The sequence below is a fragment of the Mixophyes fleayi genome, chromosome 9 (genome assembly GCF_038048845.1).
Source record: "Mixophyes fleayi isolate aMixFle1 chromosome 9, aMixFle1.hap1, whole genome shotgun sequence".
NCBI lineage: Eukaryota > Metazoa > Chordata > Amphibia > Anura > Limnodynastidae > Mixophyes > Mixophyes fleayi.
Window position 1 is genome coordinate 20,549,475 of NC_134410.1, and position 19,506 is coordinate 20,568,980.

At 43.0% G+C, this 19,506-nt stretch overlaps 1 protein-coding gene across 2 annotated transcripts in view; it reads right to left on the reverse strand.

Annotated features, from left to right (window-relative positions):
• Positions 1-1,918: 1,918 nt before the first annotated feature.
• The window catches only part of LOC142102148 (leucine-rich repeat and fibronectin type III domain-containing protein 1-like protein), a 28,066-nt gene continuing 10,478 nt past the window's right edge, over positions 1,919-19,506 (reverse strand). Inside the window, exons 2-5 of one of the 2 annotated variants that reach the window (XM_075186803.1) lie at positions 16,818-18,209; positions 5,887-6,383; positions 5,509-5,575; positions 1,919-2,327 (exon numbers count right to left, since the gene is read on the reverse strand). In XM_075186803.1, coding sequence (XP_075042904.1) covers positions 5,517-5,575; positions 5,887-6,383; positions 16,818-18,199 — 1,938 coding nt within the window. In that variant the 5' untranslated portion in view covers positions 18,200-18,209 and the 3' untranslated portion in view covers positions 1,919-2,327; positions 5,509-5,516. Of the gene's footprint in view, positions 2,328-5,500; positions 5,576-5,886; positions 6,384-16,817; positions 18,210-19,506 lie in introns of both variants that reach the window. The other variant, XM_075186802.1, reaches the window with a different exon arrangement.

Here is a 19,506-nt window from a genome sequence, read left to right on the forward strand (position 1 = left end):
TCAATGGACAGCATGGGTGGCTAAGTGGTTAGCACTTCTGCCTCACAGCACTGTAGTCATGAGTTCGATTCCCGACCATGGCCTTGTCTGTGAGGAGTTTGTATGGTCTCCCCGTGTTTGCGTGGGTTTCCTCCAGGTGCTCCGGTTTCCTCCTACACTCCAAAAACATACTGATAGGTTAATTGGCTGCTAACTAAATTGACCCTAGTCTGTATGTATGTTAGGGAATTTAGACTGTAAACTCCAATAGGGCAGGGACTGATGTGAGTGAGTTCTCTGTACAGCGCTACGGAATTAGTGGCGCTATACAAATAACTGATGATGATGATGATGATGATGAAGCTTTGGCCATCTCAAAGATACTTGTTTTTCTGCCATATCTCTTGCTCCAGCTACAGGACTAGCCTAAGTCCTGAGTACTAGTGTTGACAATCTCCTATGTATGCTATAACATGTGCTTGCAAACATGAGCAACTATAAAAAAATATTTTATGTTCAGTAGACATTACAAACATCCAATGTATTTTATGACAAAAAAACTAATTTAAAAAAAAACCTTTTTTTTTAAGCTGTCTTTAATGCCTATTTTAATAGCTGGTGACATTAATTGAATTGTCTTTTTTCCCCTGTGCGTTCTTTTGCGAATTTATATTTCACGTAAGTATTGGACGTATCCTGTAGTTGTGTAGTAGAGTACAACAGACCTACACCTGAATTCATCAACAGCGGTATCTTCAAATCTGTGATATGAGTCGGTCTCTGTCTTTATAATAAACAAATACTGCTTGATGGTCACTGGATGCTAGGTGCTCACCCACATCTGCACCAGATATTCTGTTACCATTTGTAAGAAGTCTACTATGGTGTCTTTGCGAGTGGGCTCCCTCACCGTTTGCTTGAGGGATGCTCCCTGCACGGAATTCAGAATGTTCCTACTTCAAGTGGAACTTGCAGAAGACCCCTCCCAGTTCACATCCGGTAGATTAAAGTCCCCCATGATTATTACCTCTCTGTTTAACGCCATATTAGTGATGTCTTACAATAGGTTGCTGTCCAGTTCCTCTTCTGGACCTGGTGGTCTACATATCCCCCCAGTACAAAGAATAGTCTTCTACCCTGTTTCTATGGTCAACCCAAAGGGCCTCAGTTTTTCTTCGATACTTTGTATTAAAGTGGTATTTATACTTCTTTTCACATACATTGCTGAGGGATTCAGAAAGAAAACATACTTGGGGGTAAATGTAGGAATCTCCGGATTCTTCATCTCCGGCGTGTTCAGCCTCTTCAGCGCTTAAATTTAAAGCGGCGCTGCATTGTAAAGGGAAACTTCCCTTTACAATGCAGCGCCGCTTTAAATTTAAGCGCTGAAGAGGCTGAACACGCCGGAGATGAAGAATCCGGAGATTCATACATTTACCCCTTGGTGTAGAGTTGAAGATGGGTGAAATAAGAATAAATTAACGTCGGGGGTAGTCAGAAGTGGAGATGATTTAGAGATGCCCCCAGTGCATTCGGCACTCAATGTAGTGTGGAAGAGTCAGTGACTGCACACGAGGAGTTTGAAATACTGTTTTACATGTTATTCTAGATATTGTTTGCAGATTCTGTAGCCCTAAAGCACAGTACAGAGACTGCACATTCCTGACAATGTAATACATCACTTTACCCACATACCTTTATCATCCTCCGCTGGGTATTATATCACTGGGGTATTTCATGTGTGAACCAAACTAGGTGCTATTGTGCCGTTGTTTCACGAATTTACTACTCCCACACCAGGCACCTCCAGACTGATATGTGTCCTTGGTAAACAGACTATTGTAGAAGGTTTCTCTTTGTGAACTGACAGACAAAGCACCGCTCATACCTTCTGATGTGACCTAGTTGTGGGTGTACAGAAATTCACGACTTCAGCCTCTTCCGGAGAGAGATTTTATTACAAAATATCTGGGTGGATTACAAAATATATATAAAAAACTAGAAAACATTTGCAGGTCTAGTGGAAATTAGAAATGGAATCAAGACCATTGTCCAAGGTGGTTCAAAGAGGAGAGTTCTTTTGTTTTGGGTGGATAGAGAAGGGGGGTGATCATGTTTATGAGAATGGAAAAAAAGGAGGGGATCAGAAACTTTATCCAGCTCATTTCCATGGAAACAAGTCTGTAACAGCGATCCGACTGCAGATGAGAGGGTCAAGAAACAGCCGTGTTAAAACCTCTCACGATGAATCAGCTTTTAACCGTCTGATAGCCGAGGTGGCTTCCGGCTCTCCGCGTCTAACCATCTCTTCATCCTTGTAATAGCAAGCACAAACACTAAATAAATCAGTGTAGCAATAAATAATTTATGACATGCTCATTTAAGAATCAGGAAAGCCCATCCCTTGGTGCCCTGTTCTCTGGTCTAGAAATCAAACTGCTCTCGTCCTCGTCAAGTAGTCATTTTTACGATGGATTTGAGATTAGATTCTCTCGCACACAAGTTACGCATCTCAAGTTGAGTAGACGCCTGGGGCAGGGATGTAGGACACTAGTAAGTAAAAGGCACTTAGACGGAGCTACTTCTTTCTGATTGTACAAAGCGTGGAATGTTTCTTATGCTTTGTAATTATAATAGAGTCAGCGAAATTTCCACTTAAATGTAAATTAAACTAGCAGCAAAAACAAATTATTATTTTCACACAGATCCCTAATAGACCACTGAATGTTATTATCCTTCCCCAAAACACTCCTTAAATCTAAGGAGTCCACATGAACATTATGGGCAGCACGGTGGCTCAGTGGTTAGCACTTCTGCCTCACAGCACTGGGGTCATGAGTTCAATTCCCGACCATGGCCTTATCTGTGTGGAGATTGTATGTTCTCCCTGTGTTTGCGTGGGTTTCTTCCGGGTGCTCCAGTTTCCTCCCACACTCCAAAAACCTACTGGTAGGTTAATTGGATGCTATTAAATTGACCCTAGTCTGTGTGTGTATGTTTGGGAATTTAGACTGCAAGCTCCAATGAGGCAGGGACTGATGTCAGTGAGTTCTCTGTACAGCGCTGCGGAATTAGTGGCGCTATATAAATAAATGGTGATGATGGTGACGATGCATGAAAGAGTACATTTACATGCATTTGTGCAGTGGAAAACATCTCAAAATGCGTACCGTTCTACAACACTAGCATAGGCACCAGCTTTACGTCAGGAGAAACATTTGTGGATACTTATGCTCCATGATAGCACAGACATAGCATAGAAATGTGGCTTGACAGTCTTAGTAGTGCAAGCAAAAGTGGCATTACCCTATTTATCATTTACAGTGTAATGAAGTGTCATATGCGCAACAGGGAATGATATCTGGACCGTGTTATAAATAAATGCAAAGTCGCACTTTCCATAAAATAAAAATATTAAATATAATTAAATACAAACACAAATGCAAAACACAAATTCAGTTCAATTTATATAAATGCAAACATCTCTTCCACTTTAGAAACCAAATTTCTTTTTTTCCTGCTGCAGTCCAAATGGAAATGTCAGTTTAGTAATGCTAATAGACGGTCACGACGTCATATAATATAGCAGCCACACTAATGATTTAAGTGCTATACTCGGACAGCGCTCGTCCTGATCTCCTACATTCTCTGCCTCTACCGCTGTAAAGAATATATTGGCTGCTTATGCACGAATCAACTTTATTTTTATAACAGAATTTAGAGTTGAGCTAGGACAATCCCCTCTGAGCTCTAAATCTGTCTGCACAATTTACATTTGTCCCTGTATTTGTCCCCCATCCTGCAGTGCAACATGGTTTTGCCAAAGGGCAAATTTGCTCCCTATTTTGTTCTGTTCCTAACTCTAATGTCCCTGTATTGTTAATTTTTTTCACTGTGACTAAGCAGTTCCATGGCATATGTTGGTGCCATAAGATAGTATAATGATAATCGGGCATGGGATGAAAAGCAGCAATTTATTTATAAACAAAGTATAAATTGATCCAATCTGAAAAGACATTTTTAAGATTTACAAATACAGGGCTCACTCTTTATAGTGCCAGCTTAAAGGACCATTAAATTCCAAAATTGAAATTTTAAGATATGATCCATGAATATAAAGTACATCGTTCAGTGTTAACCTGATATTCCTCTGCAGCTCTGTTATCTAGTAAAGTATAACTTCCTTACTCCATTACAGACATCCTATCAGATGTTTAGGACAGTTTCCTATTGGGACCTAAAAAAGGTCAGAAAGCTTATTCTGCAGGCTGTTGAGTTGCTGTGGTTTTTAAGCTCCTTGAAGTGCTACAAGGTTTTTGTTTTTGCTAATGAGAAGGGGAAGCAGAACAAAGTGAATTAGTTACATTTGAGGACAGATTTAAATAAGAAATTAAGAATTAAAAAAAAATAAGATTCAAAAAAAAAAGCAGTGGGCTTAAAATACAAAAGCACAAAATCTCAATTTGCGCATAAATTACCTTCAAAGTGCATTGATGAACAGAGGAACAAGAAGGCATTTCGAGCTAGAGGAGATCAAGTCTTGTTCTTTACAATTTGTGGGATGCATTTCGCCCCTTCTACAGTCATGGCCAAAAGTTTTGAGAATGACACAAATATTGGTTTTCACAAAGTTTGGTGCTTCAGTGTTTTTAGACCTTTTTGTCAGATGTTGCTATGGTATACTGAATTAAAATTACAAGCATTTAATAAGTGTCAAAGGCTTTTACTGACAATAATATTAAGTTTATATAAAGAGTCACTATTTGCAGTGTTGACCCTTCTTTTTGAAGACCTCTGCATTTCGCCCTGGCATGCTGTCAATCAACTTCTGGGCCACATACTGACTGATGGCCGCCCATTCTTGTCTGATCAATGCTCGGAGTTTGTCAGAATTTGTGGGTTTTTGTTTGTCCGCTCGCCTCTTGAGGATTGACCACAATTCTCAATGGGACGAAGTTGCTGCATAAACTTAATGCAATTGTCAATAAAAGCCTTTGACACTTATGAAAGGCTCGTCCCACCCACTCGCAAATGGGTGGGGCTCCCTTCTGGGACTTCAGACATTTCCTCAATTCATGATGTTCTGAATACCTAGTGGTGGCCGCTCTTGTTAGACTTTGTAATGGTCAATGAATGTCAGAAGACAGGGGCATCTGACACATGGTGGGAAATGACATCCAACTCCAAAATGGAAGCGCATTTTAGCCATCAGCCCATAAGCTGGTTATCTTTTGTAGCTGTGGATCTTCCAGGGGTTATAGTTTGTTACAAATTCTGGCCAACAGGGAGCTATTAGTACTGGGAGTCCCAGGGAAGGGCCTCCACCTGCGTTACCATTGGGAAAGGGAGAAGCTTATCAATAAGTTAGAAATGAATGCTCATTTTTTTAGTATCTTGGTTATCACTGAATAAGGGAACTTAGTGCCCTGGAAGCTTTAAATATTTTCCTATTGACTTGTACTTTTCACGAAGAATCACTTTGCTCTCATCAGTCACCAGAATATCAGCCTATCCGTCATACCTTGGCAGAGGCTCCATCAGATGTTGATGTCGGTCCACTCACAAGACTGCCTCTTCTCTGCAGAGTTTTTTAAAGCTGTTAAGCACAAAAAACTATTATTAGTGACCTGTGAATGTTGGTCTCACATTTTTAAACTGGGCAGTTGCCTAGTTTCATAAGACACAATGAAGCAAAACCTTCACTTCTTTACCACTACTTGTATACAGGGGCACCGAGTAGGGGGTACAAAGTATTGGGGCCCTAGCAAATGTCACAAAACTAAGCAAGCATGGTAAATAAAAAAGTGTTTCATTATCTCAACAATTTGATCCTATTTAGCACTGGGTTGAGTTATCCTTTAAGTTTAGCATGAATATTCCCTATCATATTATCTGGTTCTCACTTACCCTGCTTAGGCATCCCGCTTCTCAGCTGGCATGCATCCTGTTCTGGCTTTGTGCCTGGTGACGCCTCTTCTTCCATGGTGAAATCTGTGGTTAACGGAAGTTCCTCTGGAGCCCCAGTCAACTTGACACAGGAATTGGCACAGGCCATGCCTTGTTGCCCATTTGTTTGAGAATATACATTACTGACCCTGGCTTTGTCCCCTTCCTCTTGCCCACTGTACACTTTGTATCGGATCATTAGAATGATGATGAACACTAGCACGGAAGCTACGATGATTCCTCCAATGATGATAATCATAGTGCCCCCTAGGAACTGGGTGTGGAGCGGCCGGCACTGTCCACTCTCCTCCTTTGTGTTGAACTTGACACATCCCACCACCCGTGTGGCAGTCAGTGAGGTCATCCCATCATCATAGACAGCCAGGACACAGAGGTCGTACTCACGTCCGGGGGCCAAGTCATTGACCAAGAAGCTTCGGTTACTTGGGGGAATCATCCTGCATGAAGAGGATAAAGTTAATATTGAAGATGCCAATGAGGAGGAAAATCTAAACTATAGGAAAACTCATTTGAAATTGTCAATATATATACTGCATTTGGCAGTGATTAATGTAGGCTTGTCATCATGAGTGTGCCCGTAAGTGAATATGGAGGTCTGGTATGTGGTGTGAATGTATGGTGAGCCTTCACTTTTATATAGAATTCCTTTCCTGAGAACACCATGAAGCCACATAAGGAACAACATATCTATATTGAACACATGTTAGTGCCGGGGTCTCTTGGATGTTGCCATCATTAGTTTTGTTTGAGATATCGACTTAACATGGGTATGGCTTTGTTATTGTGTATGTTGCAATAAATTGTTCCTTCACCCTTTGCCTGTAGGAGTGTTTCTTTTATAGAATGTGTACATATGTGTATATATATATATATATACTTATTGGTGTTTTTTCATGTATTTAGTTATTGAACTCTTGTATTTTCTATTACACACTGGGTATATTTATTTTTCTACCTGGTCAATTATTCTCTCTGTCAAAGTGTTTTGATTTAATGCTAATTTGGTTGTCTTTGTTTGATTTAGTGGGACAGATTCAATCGGCGATGTACCTCAGAGCATTACGGATGCGCATTTATTTTTACCGCTACTACAGGAAACATCTACCACTACGGCACCTCTATGGGGCGCAAGCAAAAATGAGCATTACTTCTGTTAAAAAAAAATAATCAAATTGTTTTACAACTGAATTCCCCCGAATTAATGTTATTTCAAGCCCTGACTTTGATTATAGATCTTATTTTTCTATTACCATCATATGTACTGTTGTTGCAAGATTGTTTGCTTTTTAACATTCCCGATTTTGACAAGAGCCAAAAATAAAGATAAAAAAACACAATAGAATGTAAACAGCAGTAAGAGGAAACAGCGGCGACTACTAGGCAGGGCCGGTGCTAGGGTCCATGGCGCTCTAGGCAAAATTGGCGCCCTCCTCCCTCCTTCCCCCTCACCCCGTCTCTCCTTACCTTGTCTCACCACCGCCGCCTCTCTGCTCCGTCTCCTCCCCTCCACTCACTGACACTAGTAAGTGGAGGGGAGGAGACGGAGCAGAGAGGCGGCGGTGGTGAGCAATAGCCTCTCCCCCCTCCCCCGTGCATCTGCATGCTGTGCGTCGGCCGTGACAGGTATGGTCAGCGGTCACCGCACAGTTTTAAAATTAATTTCCAGTTCTCCAGGCGCCCTCCAGAGCCCGGCGCCCTAGGCAAGTGCCTAACCTTGCCTAATGGGAGCGCCAGGCCTGCTACTAGGTCATATCACATTTATCAGGGGATTCCCTATGTGAGAAACACAATGTGATATAAGTGAGATCTCTACTTAGTATTAAAGTAATGAAGACCTCTCTCATCGAGGGTGGATGATCCCCTTTTTAAAATGGTTTAGACTATGGTGTCTATTTATGACTCTTCGCATTTTCTCCCCTCTAATTACCATTTCTTATCACAGTAATAAGAAGTGAATTAACATAGCAATTTATCAATTATTGTTAAGACGGGACGGCAACTCAGATAGCGGCCTGTCCCGGTGAAGAGACTATGGTAAGCTGATCACAAACGCTATCACTTTACTTAGAGGTTCTGACCTATGCCCTGACATCAGCCATCAGACTGCGCATGCGTAGAAAACAATTAGTGTAAGGAGAGAGGGGGGAGGAGCACTAAGTCTGTAGGGGAGGGATCCAGAGATCCCTCTCCTGCAATGCTTTCTCCATAGGCTGGAACAGCTCACGCCATCTTCAGATGCAACCGTGGTCAAGGCCTAAAAAAAACTGAGCTTTTTGGAGTTTGATAAATAGTCCCCATTGAGATAGGGACTGTGCTATTCTGCTATAGTTAACCAAACTCAGGAGATATCTCTGGATATTTAGGATTTAGGATTTTGCTAAATAGCCAGATACATAAATGTACCATGTAGTTTCCGTATGGTTTAAGGCTTAATAAATAAGCCCCTATAAGTCTAATAGGTTAGGTGCACCTGAAAGCAAGCAGGGCCACCTTATGTTATGGGTGTGGTCAATTCACAATAGACCTGGCCCGATCTCCTGGGGGCGTGCCCAGCACGTATAAAAACACCAGGGTACTCCCAACACTCCTCCCATCCACTAAAATCACCCTTCAATTTGCCTCTAGAGTGAATGGCACCTGCTTACCATGATGAAAGGGGGCATACCTGCTCCACTTCCTTTATCAGTTGGAGTACCACAAGGCTCAGTCCTAGGTCCTCTTTTATTCTCTATCTACACCACTTCTCTTGGAAAACTAATAAGCTCCTTTGGATTTCAGTATCATCTCTATGCGGATGATACACAAACTTATCTATCCTCTCCTGATCTTTCACCATCTGTGTTGTCTTGCGTTACTGACTGTCTTTCTGCCATTTCATCTTGGATGTCTTCTCGCCAACTCAAACTCAATCTTTCAAAAACTGAATTAATAATATTCCCATCCAAAAACAGAAGCGAACTGCCTGACATTTCTATTTCTGTTGATAACATGACCATAAATCCCACCCCGCAAGTTCGTTGCCTAGGTGTAATCCTTGATTCACAACTATCATTTATTCCCCACATCAACTCTATATCTAAATCATGTTACATACATCTAAAGAACATTTCCAGAATACGTACATATCTCACACAGGACACTGCAAAAACATTAATTCATGCACTTATCATCTCCCGCATCGACTATTGCAATTCCCTCCTTACTGGTCTTCCCAAACTCAGACTTGAACCCCTACAATCTATTTTGCACGCAGCGCTTAGATTGATTTTCCTTACTAACCGTTATTCCTCTGCTGAGCCACTCTGTCAGTCTCTACATTGGCTGCTTGTATATCAACGAATCCAATATAAAATTTTTCTACTTACATACAAGGCCATCAACAAAATTGCACCGACATACATTTCCTCACTTATCTCAAAATATCTTCCTACTCGACACCTCCGTTCTGCACAAGATCTACGTCTCTCCTCCACTCTCATCACATCCTCCCATTCTCGGTTACAGGATTTTTTCCGGGCTGCACCCACTTTGTGGAATTCCCTCCTATACACAATAAGACTTTCCTCTAGTCTTCAAACCTTCAAGCGTTCACTGAAAACCCACCTCTTCAGACAAGCTTATGATATTCCTCAACCACCATCTTAATTTCTATAGGGTACCCTATTACCATCCTCTACACAGCTAACGCAAGACAACAACCCTCTGACCAACATTGCAACACACACAGCCCACTCAATACTTTTATCTTTGCAGTCTGGCTGGTCCATTGTGCAATATGATGTAGCACATGCCCTTGTGTTTCTAACTCCCATTGTCCTATAGATTATAAGCTTGCGAGCAGGGTTCTCTTACCTCTCTGTCTGTATGTATTACCAAGTATTGTTTTATCAATGTTTGTTCCCAATTGTAAAGCGCTACGGAATTTGCTGGTGCTATATAAATAAATGTTGATGATGATGATGATGATACCTCCCAACTTCCAGGACAAATGTGCTAACCCTGTGAGACAGTCCCCCGAAATCAGGACTTCCCCACCAAAATCTCAATTGGTAGGTTCCTTTTAGTAACTACAGACATGGAGGGGGAAGGGGGGTGTATGTTAAGTGGCTTGCAGGTGAGGTGGCCTGGCAATAGCTGTCCATTCTCTATTCTCTGACACATGCCCAAAAGAGCAGAGTGGGGGCTCGGGTGGTTGAAACAGCATCACCGGGTTCTCCCCCAAACTTCACTATGGGGCTTGGCAATGCCGTGCTGCACGCCTGTGTGTGGGTATTTAGTGCCATAAAAGTAGGAAGAAGGGCATAACTTTAGCCATAGTAGTTCCACAGCACAGGAGGTACTGTCCCAGAGGAAACATGCGCCTTAAGTATGGCTTCAAAATGACTTTACCAGGCAGTTATATGATTAGGAAAACAATGAGGAAACATGAGTGTATATATAAGTCAGAATAATGTGCCAGATTTCTGTCAATGCTGTTAGTTCTCTCATTTATTGACTGCTGACTGGGGATGGTACTGGCATTGTGCTGGGTATGAATTTATGGTGATATGTAGAGGGCCCCAATACCATGTTCCTAGGGGCCGAGGCTTTATTAGGTATGTGCTGGATAGGGGTAACATCTGCTATCAGGCACTAGGGGCCCAGCAGTGATGCCTTCATTCTACAATGGATGTGGGTAGGTAAGAAGTGAACAGGCAAGAAATAAGGAAGGCTGGTATGGTACAGACAGATATGAGATTTCTGAGAGCCACCAGAACGGCAGGCAGTGTGGTTGAAAATCCTGTAAACAAAGTAGGTGTTATGTATGTGGCATTACTGTGTGCGGTGGGTGTTATTGGTGGCGGGTAGCAGGGCTGCCATCAGAAACTGTGGGGCCTAGTACCAAATAATCTGGCAGGGTCCCCCTCCCCATACATGGTTCCCCCTCCCTCTTTGCCATACATATACCCCCTATCCCTCATCACAGTACATTCCCCCCACTCCCTCATCACAGAAAAGGTTCCCCTCCACCTAAAGAAAATGTCCCCCCCAATCACAGTTAATGTCCCCCTCTCTCTCCCCCAATCACAGTTAATGTCCCCCTCCCCCCAGGCACAGTTAAAGTCCCCCTCTTTCCCAGCCCAATCACAGTTAATGTTCCCACCCCCACAGTTAATGTAACCCCCCCCCCCCCGGCACAGTTAATGTTCCCTCTTCTATCCGGCACTGTCCTATAAAATGAATATCTAATAATCTTACCTTCTCCTCTGCGATGCTGCAGCTCCCGGTCACTGATACCCTGCGCGCTGCACTCCCAGCCTATAAGTCCCTGGAGGCAGAGCTTCAGCATCGAGGAAAGGAAGGGCGGCACGGTCAGTCAGACTGAGGGGCCCAGACAGTCCAGGGAGCCTGGACAGACAGAGATGTCTGTCCGGGCCCCCTATTCTCTCTCCGGGCCCCTCACAACAGTACTGGTCGTATTCCCCCTGATGGTGGCCCTGGTGGGTAGTTGTGTGATGAGTTTAGATCATATTGTATGTATTTGTGTCGGAGAGTTATCTTCAGCATTATGTATTGTACTGTAGCATTAGGTACAGAGTGCCCTTCGTATTTTGCAATTTGGTGGCAGTGGGGCACCAATATTATCTTAATGTCTAATGCCATTCAATGCACCAAAGTGGACAGGAATCAGTGCCACTGGCATTAAGGATTGCGGTCATCACAGTTGTGACCAGGCATGGCGTCTAAGGGGCCAACTTCCACATTCAGGTCATGTAGACACGTATATTACCAGAGCAGATCACACCAACTTAAACGGTTACTCCGTTAGCTCCAACATGGGCAAAAGAAAAGGAAGAAAGAGAAGTTATTCATAAAAATAGGACAGAGCGGGCATATGGGAGGTTGAAGGGGACAGGATATAGAATAGACACTGGAGAGACCACAGTGAGCAAGACAAGACAGGTCAGAGACTAAAGACTACGAAGATAAGCAGACTAAATGGTGGGGGTGATAACTGAAAGCAAAGGACAAAGACAGAAGATCCAGGACCAAGAGAGAAGGATTATGACCAAGGCAGAAGACACAGGATCAACACAGCAGGATGAAGCCAACGAATGCTGAGCTAATACTAGGGATTTACCGCAGTGAATCCGCAAGGCAGAGGGAAAAGTGAATTCATACAGGAGACACTTACGGGGGATTTCCAGAGATGGGCAATACCTGGAGATATTTAGGTAAGGAGCGGTTCCTATATCCCACCCTACTCTTAGATCTAACTACCTTGTGTTAGATTAAGACAACACAGGAGGTATCTGTTTAAATTAATGCACATGCACCCAGTCCTCTTGTCACCAAGATAGCAAGGTCTGAAGAAGACCAGGGATTAGGCAAGTCCGGACCTAATAATCCACTCTATTAACAGATGGAGTTATGGGTTAATTAAATGATGGGTATTAAAACTTGGGGACCTAACAGTTCCTTTTTAAAACAACAATAGTATAATAAACTTTGGATAATTTACTGAATGAATCCTCTCCAGGACTGTGCGAGGAGAGAACACAATCCCATCCAGGATGAGAAAGATCTACCAGGCGTCATGAGTAGAAACAGAACAAACTGTCTTGGAAAAATATGATGAAATGAATAAACAACACATGTCCAATGGAAAAAACATATCAAGCAACACATACAGTTTAGAAGCTATCATAGACAGTGGTGGAAGTAGGGGTGTATACGGTGGTACGCCATATGGCCACTTCTCCTACTCACTTCATTGTATCACTATCACATTCCATTCACTTCAATTTTCCATTCCACTACTTCTAAATTTCCACTTCAACCAATGGTCTCGTCTATGCATTAATGTTATTTTCATAGATGGACAAGTTAAAAAAATGACATGCCAAACTGGTTCATTATTTCCTTGTGAGCCGCAGGACTGTATGATAATTTACTTAATCTGACTGAGGTTCTGAAGACCCTTTCCGGTGATCTTAAGCACTTCATAAACTGCAAAGAGGCAGAGTTGTATCCTGTTCCGACTTGTGGTTCTATCCATTGTCTTTGAACAGGTTTTGACATATCAATAAACCTTCACACACCACAATGTCATTCGCCAGCAGTCTGTTTGCTCTAAGCATCCAAGTAAAAATCCACAAAGATAAAAAGATTTCATGCAAGTTTCAGTTAAATTAGAAATACTGTAGTTATACTGTGGTTACACGTGTGCATAACCTTCTCAGATCAGTATTAAGGCATATGACTACAGTTGTCAGACAAAATAAGCTTTTGTTTATGCTCACAGGCTATGTAACTGTTGGAGACTGTGGACCGCAAATGAGTGAGCAGCACCTGTGTTATACTGCCTGGGTTGGTTACCATCAGCACTAAGCTTTGCTATGTTTGGCTGGTAGCACTACAACAGTTGGATCTGAAGTCTCTCTCTGCTGAAGTGACACCAGCCCCAGCCTAGTCAGTACAAGGTTTAAGTCCCTGGGAAAATGGGGCCCACCACCAATAGGGACAACTGGCCAAATACTAAAAAGTATTGGAGTTCTTCCTGACACCCCTGAGCCTGTGGGTGTCAGGGTCATAGTGAGAAATGAAACATAGATGAAATACTATTGTGGAACTACAAATGCCAGCAAGTTCTGGCAGACATTGAGATATTGGGCTTGCTGACGGTTGGTGTCTGTGTAACTATTTGGATTTCAGCCAGATGACAGTAGTGTTAGTGTTTGGTGTCTGTGTAGCTTTGTGGAGATCAGCCAGATGACAGTAGTGTTGGTGTTTGGTGTCTGTTAAGCTGTTTGGAGTTCAGCCAGGTGACAGTAGTGTCGGTGTTTGGTGTCTGTGTAGCTTTGTGGAGATCAGCCAGGTGACAGTAGTGTCGGTGTTTGGTGTCTGTGTAGCTTTGTGGAGATCAGCCAGGTGACAGTAGTGTCGGTGTTTGGTGTCTGTGTAGCTTTGTGGAGTTCAGCCAGATGACAGTAGTGTCGGTGTTTGGTGTCTGTGTAGCTTTGTGGAGATCAGCCAGATGACAGTAGTGTTGGTGTTTGGTGTCTGTTAAGCTGTTTGGAGGTCAGCCAGGTGACAGTAGTGTCGGTGTTTGGTGTCTGTGTAGCTTTGTGGAGATCAACCAGGTTACAGTAGTGTCGGTGTTTGGTGTCTGTGTAGCTTTGTGGAGATCAGCCAGCTGACAGTAGTGTCGGTGTTTGGTGTCTGTGTAGCTTTGTGGAGATCAGCCAGGTGACAGTAGTGTCGGTGTTTGGTGTCTGTGTAGCTTTGTGGAGATCAGCCAGGTGACAGTAGTGTCGGTGTTTGGTGTCTGTGTAGCTTTGTGGAGATCAGCCAGGTGACAGTAGTGTCGGTGTTTGGTGTCTGTGTAGCTTTGTGGAGATCAGCCAGGTGACAGTAGTGTCGGTGTTTGGTGTCTGTGTAGCTTTGTGGAGATCAGCCAGGTGACAGTAGTGTCGGTGTTTGGTGTCTGTGTAGCTTTGTGGAGGTCAGCCAGGTGACAGTAGTGTTGGTGTTTAGTGCCTGTGCAGCTGTGTGGAGTTTAGCCAGGTGACAGCAGTGCCGGTGTTTGATGTCTGTGTACCTTTGTGGAGCTCAGCCGTTGACTGTAGTGTCAGTGTTTGTTGTCTTTTTAGCTGTGTGGAGTTCAGCCAGGTGACGGTGTCCTGCCGATGTGTAACTATTTTTTTTGGGAACTGCCAGAGCACAGGAGCACTGTGTGACCTTTAGTATAGTATCTTTTCTATCCCTCAAGTCCATTGCCTAGGGTTGATCCTCAACTCCTCCATTTCCTTCAAACCTCACATTGAGTCCCTCTCCAATTTCTGCCATCTCTACCTCTGGAACATGTCCAAGATTCAGCCTTTCCTCGGCATGGAAGCCACCAACTCTTTTTTACTGCAACATAATCTCTAGCCTTGATTACTGTAATTTTCTTTCTGGTCTTCCCAACTCCCTCCTTACCCCTCCAATTTATCCTTAATTTTGCTGCCAGACTTGTTTTTCCCCCACTGCTCTGCCTCAGCTGTCCCTCTCTGCCAGTTGCTACATTGGCTCCATGTGGCCTACATAATTAAATGTAAACTCCTCACCCTCACCTGCAAAGCTCTCAAGCAATCCTCCCCCTCATACATCTCCAACCACATCTCTACATAGAATCCTTGCTATCCCCTCCACTCTGCCATTGACCGCCACCTCGCTATCACACTGATTACCTGTTCTTCACTTCACCAGGGCTGCTCCTTATCTACTGAACAATCTCCCATACCCTTTCAGTGTGGCCTCTACTCTCCAGGGCTTCAAGCATTGCCCGAAAACTCATTTCTTTATTCAACCCTATCATCCCCCCTCCTATCTCCTTTGCCTTGGCTATCACATCCACTCCCCCACTCGGTACCCCCCTAATTGTGTCTTCTCCTTCTCGTTAGGATGTGAGCTGGGCCCTCTTTCTCTTCATGTTCTCCTTCTACTACTGCATCACCCTCTGTATTTCTAGGCTGCTTCTCTAGCCCTGTTTTCTTGATCCCAAGCTGGACATCACTCTCGCTCTCCCGTAAATAACTTGATCTGCATTACCAATTATCTGTGTGTGATTTGTTTAATGACTATGTGTGGTCTATGTATTATTTTGGTTTTTCGTGTATTAAATAATGTGTTATGGATTTTGCATTATACATAAAAGATAATAATAATAATAATGATAATAATTATTAGACAGCAAGTCTCAACCTTGAAATATTTTTCAGTAAACAGCAATGAGCAACTCTCACATTTCATTGAAATATACAGCAAGACCCTCACTCTAACCTCACTTTATTATCTTGTCAAAGTAATCATTGCACCACTTGTTTGAGTAGTTAAATGTGTTCCCCTGACCCCTATTATATTCTGCCACTGATGTAGATGCTGGGAGTTCAAAGGGGAGTGCGTAGTCTCTATATATTTGTTTAGTTCGAGGAGTGAATCAAGTGTGTAAGTTATTATGTGTAGCTGTCAGGAGAGGGTAACAATTGTTGTGTAGCTGGGCCGATGCTTGGATTTCTCATTAGAAGGTCAAGTGTGTGTTACTACTTGACATATTATTTACTGTGTTTGGTTGTTGTGTATCTGCAAGAAGTTCAGCAAGTGCATGAGATATTAAATGCAACAAACACTGCATGAAGGAAGGAGACATTGCAAGGAGAAGGTCAGGGACAGGCCAGTGCAATGCCGCTCTAGCAAGAACCAGTTAGGAAACGGAGAGCAGAGCGGGGCATCTGGGAGGGTGCGGGATCGTCAGGGCCTTGGACTGAAACGGCGACTCAACATTGCTGGGCGGCACTCACCTCCAGTTCCTGTCGGGGCCGCACCCTCTACACCCATGATAGTTCCGCCACTGGTGCTTATACTGTGTCATTATGCTGTCAGTAATTATCCCACCTGAGTCTACAGACAGAAATCCTGAAAACATGACCTGTTGGTTGCACTTGAGGACTGGGTTTGAGTGGCGTATGTGCTAAGTTGCTGCACATCTGATAGAAATTCAGCATTGGAGGATTAAAGGGTTTTTCACCCCCAGATGATTTTGATTTATTTGCTTATACATGCCCTCCTGAAACTATTACTAAGTACATAGCTTTTGCTTTCTACCGTCCATATGCTTTTCAGCCATGTCTTTATGTCTTCAAGCAGACTTGTTCCCACTGTCCTGATATACGACACAAAGCTTTATCCAATGTACAAGTTGCAAGAGGACACATACAAGATAATAAATGAAAGGTATCTGAAGGTGGACAACCACTTTAAGTCTGTAATATGTATATGTTATAGCATTCTGGGCAAACACAATATATAATAGTAGGTATGTAAATTAGCTTTGGTCTTGTGCAACCCACCTGTAAATTAGACTGTCATCGGTGGAGCTGTTGTACTGAACCTGGTACATCCGAATCCCAGGTATGTTCCTGTCTAGAAACCATTGTATAAGAGCTGAAGAGTGGCTCAGCTCTGCAGTTATCACCTTGCGCTCTGGGTGGCTCATAGAGTCATTATTGGAAGCTCCAGGCTTAGCTTGTGTGAGGATGTCTGAAGGCCCCTTATCTGGTCTCAGCCCCCTTTGACTGGCATTGGCAGGGTGAGGAAGGGGGCTCACTGTCAACCCTACCGATGCTGTGGCGTCTCCAGCAGTATTTGAGGCAATGCAAGTAAACAAGCCGCTGTCTCTGATGGTAGTGATGGCAATCTCAAGGGTTCCATTTTCGTAGGAGACGGCCCGGGAGGAATTTGAAACAACTTTACCCTCTGGTGACACCCAGTGAATGGAAGGCTCAGGGTCACCAACAGCTTTACATTTCAGGACCACTGCCTCTCCTTCCATGACGGAATTGTGAGGTGAGTAGTGTGTGACAACAGGAGGTTCGCACATGAATTCTTCTTCCGCTATACTCCAGAAATATTTCCCTAGAAGATTAGAGGGCGATGCACAGGTTTCCAGGTCATCCTCCCTAGTCAACCGCCTGAGCCATAACAGCTCACAATTACAGTGCAGAGGATTTCCCCCAAACCCCAGCACAAGAGACGAGAGGGGTGACCCTTTGGACTTAGCATAGACTGGTATGCGTAGGAATAAAGGATCTGGAGGAATAGTCTTCAGCTTGTTTGAAGTCATGTCCAGTCTGGCCAGTTTGTGAAGGTTAGTGAAGACACCTCCGGGCACAAAGTCAATAAGGTTGTGATCAAGGCTCAGAGAATTTACATTGGTCAATTTCGAGATGGTCTGCCAAGGAATCTGAGCCAGATTGTTGTAAGAAAGGTCCAGATCTTCTAAAGTATTCACAAAATCCTGGAAAGATCCTGGAGAGATGTTGCTGAGTTGGTTGTTGCTGAGGATAAGATGTCTCAAGTTTTGCAGGCCACGGAGCTGCTCGTCTCCCATGGAAAGTATACGGTTGTTGTCCAGGTGTAAAGCCCGTAACCCACGGAGATCGGCAAAGGTGTAAGGTGTGATATGGCTGATGGTGTTTCTAGATAGTGTGAGGTGAAGTAATCGGGTCATGTTGGTGAAGTCTTTTCTCCGAATCACTGTGATAAAGTTATCAGTCAGTCTCAGCTCCACTGTCCTCCGGTCTATTACGGAGGGTACAAAGAGGAGTCCAGTTTTGGCACACAGGATTGCCAGGGATGGGGCAAGGTTCTGGCACAAGCATCTTTTGGGGCAAAGCTGGGCAGCTGCTACACTCACAATGAGTGTGATCATCCAGAGGATAATCCCCTTCATGATTCAGGAGCTATGAAGAACAAAACACATAGGAGTTAGTTATTATATCATTATCACCTTTTGTCTCCAGTTTGCCCACATAAATTCTGCAGATGGTACACTTTTGTTCACATATAAATAAAAGTCAACCCAGGTGCCAGAGAAGATTCTACATGGAAAAGTTCACATTTTAGAGGGACCAAAAAGAGTATGTGTGAATGGACAAGGTTGGACATGGAAGAAAAAGCTAGACAGACAGGAGAAATGCCAACAGTACTGATGATATGCTTAACTCCATAAAATAATTTTGGGAGATCATTAAAGTTTGGAACACGGTAAACAGAGAAAGTCTGATGAAATGTGATAGACCTACGGAAGTCTTCTCAGAGTGATAAACAAGCAACAATGAAGTTTGAAGAAAACCATAATTGAGATGCTCTATTGCAGACTTTGACAACGGCACCGCTGAGACTTGCAGTTCTACAACAACGAACACTTGTCACTTCTCTATAGAGATTTGTACATTTAATTTATAAAGTTGATGTATTTATTGAAAAAAAACACACAAACTCCTGATGGCACATGACCAATACTTAATTACTCCAAATAGAATTGGAGAAGTAATATATAAACAATAAACAGAAGATATTGTACAATGAGCAATTAATGAAGGATGTGCAATATCTAATGACATGAAGGCCATCCTATGACCAAATAAACTGGCATAAATAATATGCATATGTCAAATAAACTCATATATCTTATCTTGTTTTTGATTATCACCACAGCTATAGCCTTCACAGAAACCTTGTTTATTTTTGCATTTGTTTGCTGAGAAAATAAAGATTGGTGTATTGTAAATTTGGTAATGCCGGCTAACTGGCCCTCTTTCTGAATCACTGAAGTTGCAATGTCGACGGTAAAATAAATGTATTTCAACCTTTCATTATTCCTCACATTCCTATAGGAGTCCATTCTGTAGTACACAGCCCTGAACAGGTTACGTACATAAACTCCAGGTTAGTAAAACATTGCCACTGCAGAAATTGAAAATGGAAGCCCCCACCACATGGAATAGCATTTTCATTACACATGTGTGGATTCACGAGCAGCAAAAATCCATTAACAACTATGTCATGGTCATAAAGCCTTCTAGGCTGCGAGATGGGGGCTACTGACATCTTGAGCAATGTCAACTCATAGGGGACTTATGTCAGCTATGAGATACTGATCTCAGATTTGTGTGCAATGAATGATAAATGTGCTGGTAATGAACATGACTAAATGAACAGGCATAGCCAGGCACAAGCAATCTCTGCTCAGGTCAA